The sequence below is a fragment of the Malaclemys terrapin genome, chromosome 2, assembly GCF_027887155.1.
Source record: "Malaclemys terrapin pileata isolate rMalTer1 chromosome 2, rMalTer1.hap1, whole genome shotgun sequence".
NCBI lineage: Eukaryota > Metazoa > Chordata > Testudines > Emydidae > Malaclemys > Malaclemys terrapin.
In genome coordinates, this window is record NC_071506.1 from 287,588,860 (window position 1) to 287,605,812 (window position 16,953).

The window sequence follows — 16,953 nt, forward strand, 5'->3', positions numbered from 1 at the left end:
GATCTTCTCTGAAATCCTTCTTGTCCCACAAGTGAAGGAAGGCAGAAGGCAGAAGATTCCAGAAGTAAACCACAGGTTAAGTAAGTGGTGAAGGGTGGAGGATTTTGGTTTTGTGGAACATTGGTTCATCTCCCACGGGAAGAGGGGACTATATAGTTCAGATGGCCTCCATCTCAGTAGAAGGGGTCCAACCTCCTTGGAGACAGGCTCACTAGAGTAGTCAGGAGCAGGTTAAATTAATAGCAAAAAGGGAGGGTAAAAAGAGGGACAATCTGAGCACACAGCACAAAATCGAGATGTTGAGAACAAAACTAATCAAGGAGCCAAAGGACACAAAGAGAGGAAATTACTGAATTGCCTCTACATCAATGCTAGGAGTCTGGGTAACAAACAAGAGGAATTGAAATTGCTCATCTGTGAGCGTAAGTTTGATCTACCTGGTATTGCTGAAACCGGTGGGATGAGTCGCACAATTGGAATGTTAAAAATCAATGGTTATAACCTATTTAGGAAGGATCGAGTGGGCAAAAGGTCGGGGGAATGAGCTCTATGTCAAAAATAGCATTCCCTGTTTCCGAATCAATGAAAATGAACGAAAAGAAAGAGCTTATGGATCAGTGTTCTAAAATAAAGCCCAGGATGGGGTATCAGATCACAGTATCACACTAGGAAACATGAAGAATGGTCCCTTACACAGGTATCTATAATATGTAGGGGGGGAAAGCTGCATGATCATGGGAGACTTCAATTTGAGTGAAATACACTGGAGGTCTCATGCAGGCAATACTAAACTATCCTTGGAATTTCTAAGCATTGTAGATGACAATTTCCTAAAGCAAAAAGTGTTGCAGTCAACACAAGGGATTTCTTTATTACACCTTGTCCTAACAGATAAAGAGGAACTGATCACACAACTGAAAATTAATGATAATATAGTTACAAGTGATCATGATTAGATCACATTTGTAATTTGCCTTGCAGAATAAAGTCCAGATCAGTAACCTATATAGTGGTGCTTTAATAGGGCCAGTTGCACAAAGCTGCTACGGGCTGGGGACCAACTGGCTAAGCGGCAGTTCTACAGAAAAAGACCTGGGGATTACAATGGATGAGAAGCTGGATATGAATCAGCAGTGTGCCCTTGTTGTCAAGAAGGCTAACGGCATATTGGGCTGCATTAGTAGGAGCATTGACAGCAGATCGAGGGAAGTGATCATTCCCCTCTATTCGGCACTGGTGAGGCCACATCTGGAGTACTGCATCCAGTTTTGGTCCCCCCACTACAGAAAGGATTTGGACAAATTGGAGAGAGTCCAGCGGAGGGCAACGAAAATGATTAGGGGCCTGGGGCACATGACTTATGAGGGAGGCTGAGGGAACTGGGCTTGTTTAGTCTGCAGAAGAAAAGAGCGAGGGGGGATTTGATAGCAGCCTTCAACTACCTGAAGGGAGGTTCCAAAGAGGATGGAGCTCAGCTGTTCTCAGTGGTACCAGATGACAGAACAAGGAGTAATGGTCTCAAGTTGCCATGCGGGAGGTCTAGGTTGGATATTAGGGAAAAACTATTTCACTAGGAGGGTGGTGAAGCACTGGAATGGGTTACCTAGGGAGGTGGTGGAATCTCCATCCTTAGAGGTTTTTAAGGCCCCGCTTGACAAAGCCCTGGCTGGGATGATTTAGTTGGGGTTGGTCCTGCTTTGAGCTGGGGGTTGGACTAGATGACCTCCTGAGGTCTCTTCCAACCCTAATCTTCTATGATTCTAAATCAGCTGTGCGGAAGAATTAAATCAGAAAAATGTGAATTATAATTTGGGAATCATGTAACAACACTTTACTAGATGCCCAAAAAGCCACAAGCCCACAATTGAGGAAGAAGGCCAAGCTGGTTAAAAAAAAAATGAGGGGTTTGGGGTGTGGGAGAGGGCTCCGGGCTAGGGCAGAGGGGTGAGGTGCCAGGGGGTATGGACTCTGGGCTGGTGGTGTGGGTTCTGGCTGGGGCCAGAAATGAGGGGTGCAGGGTGAGGGCTCCGGGAGGGAGTTTGGGTGTGGAAGGGGACTCTGGGCTGGGGCAGGGGGTTGGAGTGCAGGGTCCCACGGCACTTACCACAGCTCCCAGGAAGCGGCCGCCAGGTCCCTGCAGCCCCTAGGCGCATCTGTGGCCAAGGAGGCTTTGTGCACTGCCCTCGTGCCCGCAGGCACCGCCCCTGAGCTCCCACTGGTCGTGGCTCCCAGCCAATGGGAGCTGTGTGAAAGGGGTCGCCAGTACAGAAGTGTGAGAACCACTGGTCTAACATGAGCCAATGGCTGAACGTTGAAGTCAGACAAATTCAGACTGGAAAGAAGGTGTATGGTTTTTACAGTGAGGATAATGAACCATTGGGACAATTTACCAAGGGTCGTAGTGGATCCTCCATCACAGATATTGGATGTGTTTCTAAATGATCTGCTCTAGGAATTATTGTGGGGTAGTTCTCTGGTCTGTTATACAGGAGGTCAGGTGTTGCAGGCTCAATACAGCTGGACTCCCAGGTGCAAGTGTTCTTAGTGCCCAGAGGTTGGATCTGAGAGGTGAATGGGAGTCCTGGGAACTGCGTTGCAGAGATACAGAGGTTAGTAGTTGTTGCTGGTCTCAGTAGCCAGCATTATCCAGGGGCTCAAGAACATGACTGGATCCCAAATTATGGGCCTGCAGGGCCTGCTGGCCTCCTGGGAGCATGTTTTGCAGGAGGACAATCTGGCTCAGGATCACGTCCATGAGTTGCCTCTGTATCGCTCTGTCTTTTTCCAAGCTTTTCTTTGCCAACCTAGTGAGGAGGGCTTTAAACTAGTTTCAAAGGGGGCAGGTGGTAAAAGCCCAAAGGTAAACATAGAAAAGGGCAACCTTAACAGAGGGTAGATGTTGGTGGGGATCATGGAAAATTACAATAGGATCATAGGAGAACAAGAGGGAAATCAGTGCGGGAGACAGCTCAATATTTTAGATGTTTATATGCAAATGCAAGGAGTATGGGGAATAAGCAAGTACAAAGCTAAATTGTGACTTAATTGGCATGACAGAGACTTGGTGGGATAAATCTCATGACTGGAATATTGGTATAGAGGGGTATCGCTTGTTCAGGAATGCCAGTCAGGGAAAAAAAGAGAAGTGGTGTTGAATTATATATCAAGAATATATACACTTGTTCTGAGGTCCAGAAGGAGGCGAGAGGCAGACCAGCTGAAAGTTGCTGGGTGAAGATAAAAGGGGGGGAAAAACAGGGGTGATATCATGGTAGGGTGCATGATATCATGCATCCGAAGAAGTGGGCTGTAGTCCACGAAAGCTTATGCTCTAATAAATTTGTTAGTCTCTAAGGTGCCACAAGTACTCCTGTTCTTCTTTTATCATGGTAGGGGTCTACTGTAGAATAGCAAATCTGTACGAGGAGGTAGATGAGGCATTTCTAGAATAAACAACAGAAATATCCCAAACCAAAGACCTGGTAGTAATGGGGAACTTAAACTACCTGTTGGAAAAGTAATACAGCGAAATGCAGAATGTCCAGTAAGTTCTTGGAACACACTGGGGACAACATTTTGTTTCAGAAAGTGGAGGAAGTAACCAGGCGAACAGCCATTTTAGACTTGATTCGGACTATCTGGGAGGAATTGGCTGCTTGGTGACTCGGGGCAGCTGGCCCGTAACTCCAGCTTTGCCCAGCAAGCACAGGTAGCAGTGATTGCTATGAGCACAGGGTGGTAGACGTGGGGGGGAGGGGGAGCCACACCTCTGGGCAGTGAGGTGGGAGGAGAGGAAGGAGTAGAGCCTCTGACGTGAGGCCGCTCCCTGCTCTCAGCCCTGTGTTCACTGTGGCAAGCTCCCCACACAGCCAGAACTGGCTGCTCATGCCTCCTGACCCCTGGAAGAATAGGCACAAGGCACGGACTGGGGACTCAAACACAGAGCCCCCAGCACTGCTGCTCCCAGGGCACCAAGGCCCCCTCACCCCCCACATTGCACCGTGAAAGCCACACCCAGCGGCCTGGCCAGGGCACCACTGGCCTAGAATGCTGTGCAGCATGACCACCCCGCCCAGCTCAGCACAGGGCTGCATGCCAGAGCGGGACACATCTATGGGCTGTGCTGCTGGGGGCAGCTGCACCGTGATTGGATCCAGCCCTCAGGCTGCCTGCAAGCAGCCCAAGGAGAGGCAACCGACAAGCCCAGGGGCCAAGCTGTGACTGCTGGGAGAGCCAGGGCATGGAGGGTGGGACCAAGAAGACTGCTCCGCGTTGGGCAGCTGGCAATACAGTGCTCTGGACTGGACTGGCAACGCTCCGTACTGTGTTCTCAGGCAGTCCAAGAGTGCCACCTCCAGGGCAGAGGCAGAACTGCAGCCATGAGAGATTCCCCCGGGGCCATGTTCTCAGCCCTGGGCCTGAAAGCAGGGAGTGTGGCGGGATCCCAGAAGGAAGAAATGGGAATCACAAGGCAGTGGGGAGCACTGCTCAGATCTGACCTCTGGCACCCCAGGTACCCAGCAGCCACCTGTTTGCTGGGTCTCCTGTTCCCTCCACCTCCATGCTCTGGTAGGGTTGCCAACTTTCTAATTGCACACAACTGAACACCTCTGCCCTGCCCCTGCCCTGAGGCCACACCCCTTATCTGAGGCCCCGCCCATGCTCACTCCATTCCCCCTCTCTCTTCCCCACACTCACTCACTTTCAGCAGGCTGAGGCAGAGGGTTAGGGTGCAGGGGGGTGAGGGCTCTGGTTGGGGGTGTAGGCCCTGGAGTGGGGCTGGGGATGAGGGGTTTGGGGTGTGGGAGAGGCTCCAGGCTAGGGCAGGGGGGTGAGGTGCCATGGGGTATGGACTCTGGGCTGGTCGTGCGGGTTCTGGCTGGGGCCAGAAATGAGGGGTTCAGGGCGCAGGGTGAGGGCTCCGGGAGGGAGTTTGGGTGTGGAAGGGGACTCTGGGCTGGGGCAGGGGGTTGGAGTGCAGGGTCCGACAGCACTTACCACAGCTCCCAGGAAGCGGCCGCCAGGTCCCTGCAGCCCCTAGGCGCATCTGTGGCCAGGGAGGCTTTGTGCACTGCCCTCGTGCCCGCAGGCACCGCTCCTGAGCTCCCACTGGTCATGGCTCCCAGCCAATGGGAGCTGTGGAGCCGGCACTCAGGGCTGGGACAGCATATGGAGCATCCCTGGCTGCCCATGCGCCTAGGGGACGCAAGGACCTAGCGGCCGCTTCCGGGAGCCACACGGAGCTAGAGCAGGAAGGGAGCCTGCCTTAGCCCTGAGTGCCCGCTGCGCCGCCGACCGGACTTTAACAGCCCGGTTGACAGTGCCGACCAGAACCGCCAGCGTCCCTTTACAACCAGACATTCCGGTAAAAAAACGGACGCCTGGCAACCCCACACTCTGGGCTGGCATGTCCCCCTTACCTTCTGGATGCAGATGGCGGCCTGCTCACGGTCAAGCTCCTTGGCCCCAGTCTCCCGGGCCCGCCTCTCTCGCTCCTCGTCCCGCCGGATCTCCCACATGAACTTGGAACGAAGGCGGCCCTGGCGCATCCGCTCCGCCATCTGCACCAGCTGCACGGCCTCGTCGCGCAGCATGGCAGGCCGGGACGGCTGCAGGAGCAGGGCACAAAGAGGGTTAGGGAATCTGTGCCCCGATGCATCCCATGCCAACCCCAGCCATGGGGCACCAGAAAAAACAAAGCCTGCACGTCCCATGGCCAACCCCAGACAGGGTGCCAGGGAGAACAGAGCCTGCACGTCCCATGGCCAACCCCAGACAGGGCACTAGGGAGAACAGAGCCTGCACGTCCCATGGCCAACCCCAGCCAGGGTGCCAGGGAGAACAGAGCCCGCACGCCACATGGCCAGCCCCAGCCAGGGCACCAGAGAGAACGGAGCCCGTATGCCCCATAGCCAGCCCCAGCCAGGGCACCAGGGAGAACAGAGCCTGCATGTCCCATGGCCAGCCCCAGACAGGGTGCCAGGGAGAACAGAGCCCGCACGCCACATGGCCAGCCCCAGCCAGGGCACCAGAGAGAACGGAGCCCGTACGCCCCATAGCCAGCCCCAGCCAGGTTCCAGGGAGAACAGAGCCTGCACGCCCCATAGCCAGCCCCAGACAGGGTGCCAGGGAGAACAGAGCCTGCACGTCCCATGGCCAGCCCCAGCCAGGGCACCAGAGAGAACGGAGCCCGTACGCCCCATAGCCAGCCCCAGCCAGGTACCAGGGAGAACGGAGCCCGTACGCCCCATAGCCAGCCCCAGCCAGGTTCCAGGGAGAACAGAGCCTGCACGCCCCATAGCCAGCCCCAGCCAGGTACCAGGGAGAACGGAGCCCGTACGCCCCATAGCCAGCCCCAGCCAGGTTCCAGGGAGAACAGAGCCTGCACACCCCATAGCCAGCCCCAGACAGGGTGCCAGGGAGAACAGAGCCTGCACGTCCCATGGCCAACCCCAGCCAGGGCACCAGGGAGAACAGAGCCTGCATGTCCCATGGCCAGCCCCAGACAGGGTGCCAGGGAGAACAGAGCCCGCACGCCACATGGCCAGCCCCAGCCAGGGCACCAGAGAGAACGGAGCCCGTACGCCCCATAGCCAGCCCCAGCCAGGTACCAGGGAGAACAGAGCCTGCACGCCCCATAGCCAGCCCCAGACAGGGTGCCAGGGAGAACAGAGCCTGCACGCCCCATGGCCAGCCCCAGACAGGGTACCAGGGAGAACGGAGCCCGCATGCCCCATGGCCAGCCCCAGCCAGGTGCCAGGGAGAACAGAGCCTGCACGTCCCATGGCCAACCCCAGCCAGGGCACCAGGGAGAACAGAGCCTGCATGTCCCATGGCCAGCCCCAGACAGAGTGCCAGGGAGAACAGAGCCCGCACGCCACATGGCCAGCCCCAGCCAGGGCACCAGAGAGAACGGAGCCCGTACGCCCCATAGCCAGCCCCAGCCAGGTACCAGGGAGAACAGAGCCTGCACGCCCCATAGCCAGCCCCAGACAGGGTGCCAGGGAGAACAGAGCCTGCACGCCCCATGGCCAGCCCCAGACAGGGTACCAGGGAGAACGGAGCCCGCATGCCCCATGGCCAGCCCCAGCCAGGTGCCAGGGAGAACAGAGCCCGCACGCCCCATGGCCAGCCCCAGCCAGGTGCCAGGGACAACAGCCTGCTGCACTCTCCCGAGGCTTGCCCACAGTTCTCTGTCAAACCGATTCAGGGCCAGACCCAGACACCTCATACATGGGAAACACCGGTGACAGGAGCCCATAGTCCCTGGTACGGCTCCATATCCCTAACAGGCCCTAGTAGAGCCCCCACTTCCTGCCCTGCTCCCCCCTGTGAAAACACCCAGCCTCACAAACCTCCCGCCCACCCTGCAGGCCTGATACAGACCCACCCCTCCTTTCTGCCCTGCACTCTCCCATGGGCTCCGATACAGTAGGGTTACCATATTCTGTGCCTCCAAATGGAGGACACTCCACGGCCCACGGCCCCGCCCCCAGCCCCGCCCATACCCCCGCCCCAACCCCGCCCCCTCCCCAAAGTCTCCGCCCCCTCCCCTGCTTCCCGCGAACATTTAATTCGCGGGAAGCCTGAAGCAGGTAAGGGGGATGTGGGGGGGAGGAGGCGCGGCCCAGGCTGGCCCCCCGGCGGCTCCAGCCTGGGTCGGCTCGGGTCCTGGGGTGCCGGCCCTGGCCCCCGGCCGACCACCCCCAGCCCGCCCAGCACTGCCGGCCCCCGGCGGCCCGGCGCACCCCCCAGCTCCCCGGCTGACCGGGCTCCCCGCGGGCCCGGCTCCCCGCCGGCCCGGCTGACCGGGCTCCCCGCCGGCCCGGCTCCCCGCCGGCCCGGCTGACCGGCTCCCGGCCCGGCACCGCGCCCCCGGCTCTCCCTCCGGCCCCGCGCCCGGCCCGGCACTGTGACCCTGGTTCCCGGCCCGGCACCATGCCCCCGGACCCGCACCGCCGGCCCGGCCGAGCACCACCGAGCCCTCCCGATTTTCCCGGACATGCCCGGCTTTTGGGGATTTCCCCCCGGACGGGGATTTGAGCCCCCAAAAGCCGGACATGTCCGGGAAAATCCGGACGTATGGTAACCCTACGATACAGCCCTGCCCCCACTCCTACATCTCCCTCCACAGGCCCTAGAACATCCTCGTTCCCCTTCCTCCCTTGCACCACCCCAGGCTCTGGTACAGACCCGACCCCCTTACCTGTTACTGTCCTGCACACTCTCCTGAACTCTCCCCACCCCTCCCACTACAGTACCACCCCCACCCATCCTCTGGGGCCTAGCACAGCCCTGCACCCCCAGCCCCTCGTGCAGCCCTGTACTTCAGGTGGGAGTCCTCTTGTCAGAGAAAGAGGCAGCCGGTGGGCTAGCATCCCTGTTACAGGCAGCCGCAGGGCAGACACTCACCCCACTGGGCATGCTAGGCTCCACCCGGGCCAGGATCTCAGACAGCACCTGCTGACGCTCCTTCAGGGCCTTGGCTCTCTGGTTCACAAAGTACTTGGGGATGGGCACCTCCATGTCAGCCTGGGGAGAGAGCCCAGGAGCCTCCCCATTAGTGCCATCAGCCCTGGCTTCAGGGCCCTCCACCCCAGCCTTCGCACCCAGCCCCCCCTAGGAGCTCCCTCTCCTGACCAGGGGCGTAACCATGGGTAGGCCACGGCTCACCTACTTAGCATCCAGACCCACCCCCACAGCCCCAGCTCCGCTCTGGCCCCAGCACTTGCCCCACTCCACCCGCCCAGGCAAGCCTCTGCGCCCTGACCCTGCTTCCCAGATGCGCACCTGGGCCGCAGGGGGCCCCTGGCCAGCATGTCCATCGCCCCCAAGGCCAGCTGGAGAGGGTGGGGGGAAGCAGCCCTGATTCCTCCTGCCCCCCCCAACCCCTGTCATTGCCCACCCAAGTGTCCTATCCTGGCTATGCCACTGCTCCTGACGCTGCCTTCACAAACCCCCTATTGCCACCGGCGCAGTGTTATTACGAGTAATGGGGTTGCTATGATGCAAGAAGCTCCAGCCTCTTCACACCACTCAGCCCTGCTCTCCCCTCCCCTCGCTGATCTTGTGGGGCAAAGGGGAGCAAAGAGCCCAACATCTCAGTGCAACTCTGCTTTCTCTTCCCCTCCTGTGAGCAACAGGAACAGGCTGTACCCCACTCCTCCCCCTCCCGCACCCAAAGGTGCCCCTGGAGCTGCCCCCCAAACCTGGGAAGCAAGAAAGGGACCCCCATGTCTGCAAATTGATTGCTTAATTATTTGCTCCATTATCTTTCCGGGTACAGAAGTTAAGCTGACTGGTCTATAATACCCCAGGTTGTCCTTATTTCCCTTTTTATAGATTGGCACTAGATTTGCCCTTTTCCAGTCCTCTGGAATCTCTCCTGTCTTCCTTGATTTTTTGAAGATCATCGCTAATGGCTGAGATAGCCCATGGAGAGTCCGAAAAGATAATGGCCACTCCAATTGCCCAGACATTTGGCACCTAACCACCACCGTAGTTGGCCCACCTTCCTTAGGAAGCCAGCGGGGTGTCACCAGCTGGAGAACAAAGGGCTAAGAAGAAGGCCAGGTGACAATGTTTACCAGGAACAAGGACAAAGGAGGGGCCAGGAGAGGTTGTTAAGCGCAGGCTGCTGGAAGGAGGCAGATGCTCCTGGACTGGGACTAAAGAGGGGTTAGAGGGCTCTAGGACTGACCCAGATGGACTGTACTTTCTGTTCTCTAGGTTAACTAAGGGTTTTCTACACTGTGTTCCAGACAGCTAATAAACCCTCCTGGTTTTACACCGCAGCTGAGAGTCCCTGCAGACTAAGAAGGTGGGGGTGCATGGCTCCCTTTGGGGGTACAAGTCTCCCGCAGGTGCCCATCTCAGGTGGACTCACTGAAGGGAGCTCACGGCGTGGCGCAGGGGTGCTGAAGGCTCCGAGGTTCAGTCCCAGGAGGCAGTGAAGCTATGTGGCTTGCCCTACTGAAAGACTGTGACCCTAAGGGGGTCTGGCTCCCTGAAGGGGTCCTCCCAGAGACTGCTCCAGAGCACTGAACCTGTGGCTCTGTGACAACCTGCGTTCCTTGATTAATAACTTTGCGTTTGACTATATTAAAATGGATTTTGTTTGAATGGACCAAACTTCTAAGTTCCCTGTAAGCTGCACGGGCGCGCAGCAGCCTATTAAGCACCATGCAGGCACTCAGGGCTGCAGCAGGGAGAGATGCCTCTCCCCAAGCCCCAGACCTGTCACGGTGAGGAGAGGCGCCTCTCCCGCAGCCCCCAACCCAGCCCCGGACCTGCTGTGCACGGGGTGGGGGGGGGGAGGAGAGGCAACCGTCCCCGGTCCCCAACCCAGCCCCGGACTTGCTGCGGACAGGGGAGAGGCATCCGGCCCCCGGCCCCAACCCAGCCCCGGACCTGCTGTGCACTGGGGGGGAGAGGCACCCGTCCCCCAGTCCCCAACCCAGCCCCAAGACCTGCTGTGCACGGGGGGGGAGAGGCACCCGTCCCCAACCCAGCCCCGGACCTGCCACGGTGAGGAGAGGCGCCTCTCCCCCAGCCCCCAACCCAGCCCTAGACCTGCTGTGCACGGGGGGGAGAGGCACCCGTCCCCCGTCCCCAACCCAGCCCCAGACCTGTCACGGTGAGGAGAGGCGCCTCTCCCCCAGCCCCCAACCCAGCCCCGCTGTGCACAGGGGGGAGAGGCATCCAGCCCCCAGCCCCCAACCCAGCCCTGGACCTGCTGTGCACGGGGGAGAGACGCCCAGCCCCCAGCCCCCAACCCAGCCCTGGACCTGCTGTGCACGGGGGAGAGACGCCCAGCCCCCAGCCCCCAACCCAGCCCCAGACCTGCTGTGCACAGGGGGGAGAGGCATCCAGCCCCCAGCCCCAGACCTGCTGTGCACAGGGGGGAGAGGCACCCAGCCCCCAACCCAGCCCCAGACCTGCTGTGCACAGGGGGGAGAGGCATCCAGCCCCCAGCCCCCAACCCAGCCCCAGACCTGCTGTGCACAGGGGGGAGAGGCGCCCAGCCCCCAGCCCCCAACCCAGCCCCAGACCTGCTGTGCACAGGGGGGAGAGGCATCCAGCCCCCAGCCCCCAACCCAGCCCCGGACCTGCTGCAGACGGGGGAGAGGCGCCTGTTCTGCAGCCCCAGCCCCAGAGCTGCCACGGTGGGAAGAGGCGCCTCTACCCCCCTAGCCCAGGTGCTGTTGCGGGGAGAGAGAGCTGGGGGGAGTCCTCTCTCCCCACCGTAGCCCCAGAGCACCCTCCTGTACCCCAAACCCTTCATCCCCAGCCCCACCCCAGAGCCCACACCCACAGCCAGAGCCCTCATCCCCCACACCCTGACACTCTGCCCCAGCCCTGAGCCCCTCATCCCCAGCCCCAGTCCATAGGCACCGACTCCATGGGTTCCAGGGCTGGCGACCCACAGGGAAAAATTGGGGGGTGCTCTGCACTCACTGGCAGCTCCCCGCCCCAGCTCACCTCCACCTCCGCTCTGCCTCCTCCCCTGAGCATGCCGCTGCGTCCTGCTTCTCCACCCTGCCTCCCAGCACTTGTGTGACGAAACAACTGTTTCGCGTGGCAAGCCTGAGAGGTAGGGGGGAGGAAGGGAACGTGGCACGCTTGGGGGAGGAGGTGGGGCTGGAGCAGGGATTTGGGGAGGGGTCCAATAGGGGCAGGGAGGGGCGGAGGCGCGAGCACCCACCAGCGCAGAAAAAAGTTGGCACCCGCACCCCCAGACGGAATCCTCACCCCCTGCACTCCAACCCTCTGCCCCATCCCTGAGCCCCCCCGACTCTAAACCCCTCAGCACCACCCCCGCCACATGAATTTTGTTATGCGCACCAATACGGAGGTGATGTGTCACATGTATGGGGAAAATCAGAGGGAACATTGCAGCTTGCCAAGCACGCTAGATTACTGTGTGCGACTTTCCTATCCTATCGCTATTGCTCCTTGCCAAGCTTGGTTTCAGCACAAATTTTATTAACAGTGATCAGTGGAATCTTGCTCCCTTCAGAACCGCACTAGAAACATCCCCACTCAATGCTGCCCTCTGATAACTACTTTTTGAGATCTGCCGTTAGCCAGCTCTTAATCCAGTTAATAGTGCTTTAGAGTTATGTCGTACTAGCACCTTACAAGTCAAATGTATTACTTCTAGGCACATATCGTTATCAACCAAACTGGTTTCTCCTCAGAAAATGAAACCGGATCTGGTTGAGCTGACCTATTTTCCATAAAAACATGTTGACTGGTGTGACAAAGTGGGAATGGTCTTAATTTCTCTGAATACTGTGTCTGCCTCAGTTTCCCCTATGTATTGCTTAAGTATCTAGGTGGTGGGATAAGGGTGTGTGAGCTTGCAGAGACCTAGAAGGCAGGTGTGAGTACCATCTGCACAGAAAATGGCTGACACCCTGTAACCTTGCAATCCATGGGCCCCTCTTCTGCAACGTGTTGGGAACAGAGATCAGGTGACCTTTTTGCCTGGGAAAGGGACAAAGGAGGGGCTACAGGGGGACAGAGGCTGGGCTGCTGGAAACTAGTCTCAGTCCAAAACCAGGAGATGGGGGGCAGAGCCCAGGGCTCTGGACACAGCCCCCGCACCCCACCAATGGTCTCTGCTGAAGGTTCCTGATTTCTGTGCTAACAAGGTCTGTTCTATGTTGTGTTCCCAACGACTAATAAATCCCTTTGTGTTACACTGGCAGAGAGTCACTGCAGGCTAGAGATCAGGGTGTCATTGCTCCCTCTGAGTGGGGAGTGCCCAGGATCCAGATAGGATTGCCAACCCTCCAGGAATGGCCTGGAGTCTCCAGGAATTAAAGATTAATCTTTAATTAAAGATTATGGCATGTGATTTAATCTCCAGCAATATGTCCAAGCAAAGTTGGCAACCCTAGGTCCAGAGCAAGTGGACTCCATCATGAGCGGAGTACAGGGCTTAGCAGTCGAGAGTGAGAAGACCTTGAGCAGGGCTGTCGCACTGAAGGGAGGGGTCCTCCCAGGGACTGTACGGAGCAGAGGGCCTGTGAGTCTGACAGCTGGCATTATTTTCCTATGCTTTCATTTATCAGCTTTCCCATTATTTTGCCTGGGGTTGACGTCAGGCGAACTGGCCTATAGGTTCCTGCCTACTTGCCCTCTTTGAAAAGGGCCAATGGGAGCTCTGCTCCAGTCCTTTGGGATTTCCCTGTGGCATGGGGCAGCTCATTCCCTTATGGGGCATGAGCGGTCAGCCTGTCTGTGACCACCTTATGAAGGCCCCACCTAGTAAGTGAGCACCTGGACCCCATAAAGGTTACCTAAGCTCAGAGAGGGGATCTCCTAAGGGAGACAGGGAAGCTCCTGTGGAGAGGAGCTCACAAGTAAAGGCTGAGGAGGGAGCCTAGAGCAGTGGTTCTCATTCAGGGGTACACATACCCCGAGGGGTACTCAACTCACCTAGATCAGTGTTTCTCAACCTGAGGGTTGCAGTCACGGGGTGGGTGTGTGTGTGTGTGTGTGTGTGTGTGCGCGTGCGTGTGTCAGTGTCAGGATGAGGGGGGTCACAAGTGCAGGGCTGGCATTAGGGGGTGGTAAGCAGGACAACTGCCTGGGACCCTATGCCATAGGGGGCACCACCAGGGCCGGCTCTGGCTTTTTGGCTGCCCCAAGCAAAAAAAAAAAAAAAAAAAAAAGGGGGGGGGGGGAGGGGGGCGGCCCGAACGGCAAAGCAAAAAAACCCTGCGGCGCAGCCGGAGCGCAGGTGCAGGGGGACTGGCTGGGGGGAGGGAGCAGGCGGGAGAGAGAGAAGGGGGCGGCCAGGGCTACAGCAGGGGCACTGCCATGCAGCCCCTCCTGCCGCTCCGGTCGGCGGGGCGGGAAGGAAGAGGACTGCCCTGCAGGGCGCTCCGGTTCTCTGCGCTGCCGCCCCCTACAGGGCAGCAGGAGCAGAACAACAACAAAAAAGCGGCCGTGCCGCCCTAGGATTGGGCAGAATGCCGCCTCCACCGATCTGCCGCCCCAAGCACCAGCTCGCTCAGCTGGTGCCTGGAGCCGGCCCTGGGCACCACACAGCTCAGCTACATGCTTCAGCTCTGCCCTCAGGCTTCAGACAAGGCTCCCCCATGAAAACAGCTCAAGTCTCCAACTGAACTGCAAGTACAATATTAATATTCAACTGTTTTGTAATGATATGGTAAAAATGAGAAAGTAAGCAACTTGTCAGCAATAGTGTGCTGTGACATATTTGTGTCTCATTTTGTAAGCACGTAGTTTAAGTGAGGTGAAACTGGGGGTAAGACAAACCAGACTCCTGAGAGGGGCACAGCAGTCTGGAACGGTTGAGAACCACTGGCCTAGAGGATGATTTCTCCAGCAAACCCCCAAAATAGGGAGCCTGTAAAAGGTGCTCCTAGAGAGGGGAGCCTCCTAGCCAGCGAGGCTGCAATCAGCAGTTATCCAAGGCGGCCTATCACAATCCAGGGTCTCCGAGTCAGGGGCCAGAAGCCTGCCCTGGCGAGGATCAGCTGCTGTCCCAGGAGAAGAGTCACAGCGGATGGACCTCCCTGAACCCTGGCTGCAGAGAAGGAACTTACTCCGATAGAGGCAAGAGGCCTAACACCAAGGGCAGAAAGCAGAACCAAGAGAACCCCTGGGGAAGAACCTGGGTAGAAGTATGCACTAGACTCAGGTGGGAGACAGATTCAGAACAACCTCATCAATCAGCTGGGATCAGCATTTTGTATGTATTCTGCATTGGCTTGTCTGTTAATACATGAAACCCTTCACAAGGGGGTGCTCTTTAGCAGCTAATGGTCTGTTCAGTCTTGTTCATTAGTGACCCCTTTCACACAGCAAGCCTCTTATGGTGATGCCCCCTATAAATGAAATACAGGGCTAATGGCTGTCTGCCCCACAGAGCTGACACCTCACACACCCCCATCTTGCACCCCTGTGAGGGGGTCACACTTGCCCATTTGAGAACCCCTGGTCTTAGTGCTTGCTATCCCAAGTGAGGGCTCACCTGAAATACCATACCCATCTGCAAAGGGAAACCTGGCTTCCCTGAAATGACAACACCATGATACCTCAACATGTACTAAAAATTAACACAAGCAGGGATCAGACCTCCTCAGCCAGCTCTTTTAGGACAGTTGAGTGCAAGTTTATAGATTTCAAGGTCAGAAGCGACCATTGTAGATCATCTAATCTGACCTCTTATATAACACAGGCCCTAGAACTTCCACAAAATAATTCCTAGAGAAGGTAGTTTTAGAAAAACATCCAGTGTAGATTTAAAAATGGTCAGTGATGGAGAATCCACCACCACTCTTGGAAAATTGTTTCAAGGGTTAATTAATTTAACAATGAAAGTATGCCTATTTCCAGTCTGAAGTCTTGCTTCAACTTCCAACCCCTGGATCATGGTAGATCTTTCTCTACTAGATGGAAGAGCCCATTATTAAGTATTTGTTTCCCCCTGTAGATACTTCTAGATTGTAATCAAGTCACCTCTTAACCTTCCCTGGTGGAAGAATCTGGTCTAGGTCCAGTGTTATTTAACATCTTTATTAATGATCTGGATGTAGGAATAGAGAGCATACTGACCAAATCTGCAGATGACACAAAGCTGGGGAGGGGTGCAAACACTTTAGAGAATAAAGCTAAAAACCAAAAGGGACCTTGATAAAATTCAGAGTAACAGCCGTGTTAGTCTGTATCCGCAAAAAGAAGAACAGGAGTACTTGTGGCACCTTAGAGACTAACAAATTTATTAGCGCATAAGCTTTCGTGGACTACAGCCCACTTCTTCGGATGCATATAGAATGGAACATATATTGAGGAGATATATATACACACACATACAGAGAGCATAAACAGGTGGGAGTTGTCTTACCAACTCTGAGACGCCAATTATTTAAGAGAAAAAAAAAAAAACCTTTTGAAGTGATAATCAAGCTAGCCCAGTACAGACAGTTTGATAATAAGTGTGAGAGTACTTACAAGGGGAGATAGAGTCAATGTTTGTAATGGCTCAGCCATTCCCAGTCCTTATTCAAACCGGAGTTGATTGTGTCTAGTTTGCATATCAATTCTAGCTCTGCAGTCTCTCTTTGGAGTCTGTTTTTGAAGTTTTTCTGTTGTAATATAGCACTGTCTGTACTGGGCTAGCTTGATTATCACTTCAAAAGGTTTTTTTTTTTTTCTTTTAATTAATTGGCCTCTCAGAGTTGGTAAGACAACTCCCACCTGTTTATGCTCTCTGTATGTGTGTATATATATCTCCTCAATATATGTTCCATTCTATATGCATCCGAAGAAGTGGGCTGTAGTCCACGAAAGCTTATGCTCTAATAAATTTGTTAGTCTCTAAGGTGCCACAAGTACTCCTGTTCTTCTTGATAAAATTGGAGAACGAGGCTATAAACAAAAATTAAATTAACAGACAAATGTGAGGTGCCACGCCTAGGGAAGAAAAAACAAATGCACCAAAACAGAATGAAGGATAACTGGCTTGGCAGCAGCACTGTGGATCACAACCTCAACCTGAGTCAACAATAGGGTTACCATTCGTCCGGATTTACCCGGACATGTCCTCCTTTTGTGTGCTAAAAATAGCGTCCGGGGGGAATTTGTAAAGCACTCACAATGTCCGGGATTTCCCCCTCCCCCGGCAGAGCGAGCGGCTGGGAGGGCTGCAGGAAAGTCCCGGGCTGGACTCCGGAGCAGCTTCCTCCTCCCACCCCCCCTCCCTGCATTCTGAGCCGGCCGGCAGCTCCTCCTCCTGCAGCCCGTTCCGGCAGCCCTGTGCAGGGCCAGGGACCGGGTTTTGTGTTGTGCTGGGGAGCTCAGCCATGTGTCCGGCTGGCACAGAGCCCAACACCCTGTTCTGAGCAGCAGGGTAAGGGGGGGCAGGAGAAGGGACAGGGAGGTTCTGGATGGGGCAGTCAAGAAACGGGTGGGGGC

General features: G+C 56.4%; 1 protein-coding gene across 1 annotated transcript in view; it reads right to left on the reverse strand.

The window, feature by feature from the left end:
- The window catches only part of IQCA1L (IQ motif containing with AAA domain 1 like), a 50,197-nt gene that overhangs the window by 25,378 nt on the left and 7,866 nt on the right, over positions 1 to 16,953 (reverse strand). The window contains exons 3-4 of the mRNA XM_054017682.1: positions 8,413 to 8,532; positions 5,421 to 5,609 (exon numbers count right to left, since the gene is read on the reverse strand). Coding sequence (XP_053873657.1) covers positions 5,421 to 5,609; positions 8,413 to 8,532 — 309 coding nt within the window. The remainder of the gene's footprint in view (positions 1 to 5,420; positions 5,610 to 8,412; positions 8,533 to 16,953) is intronic.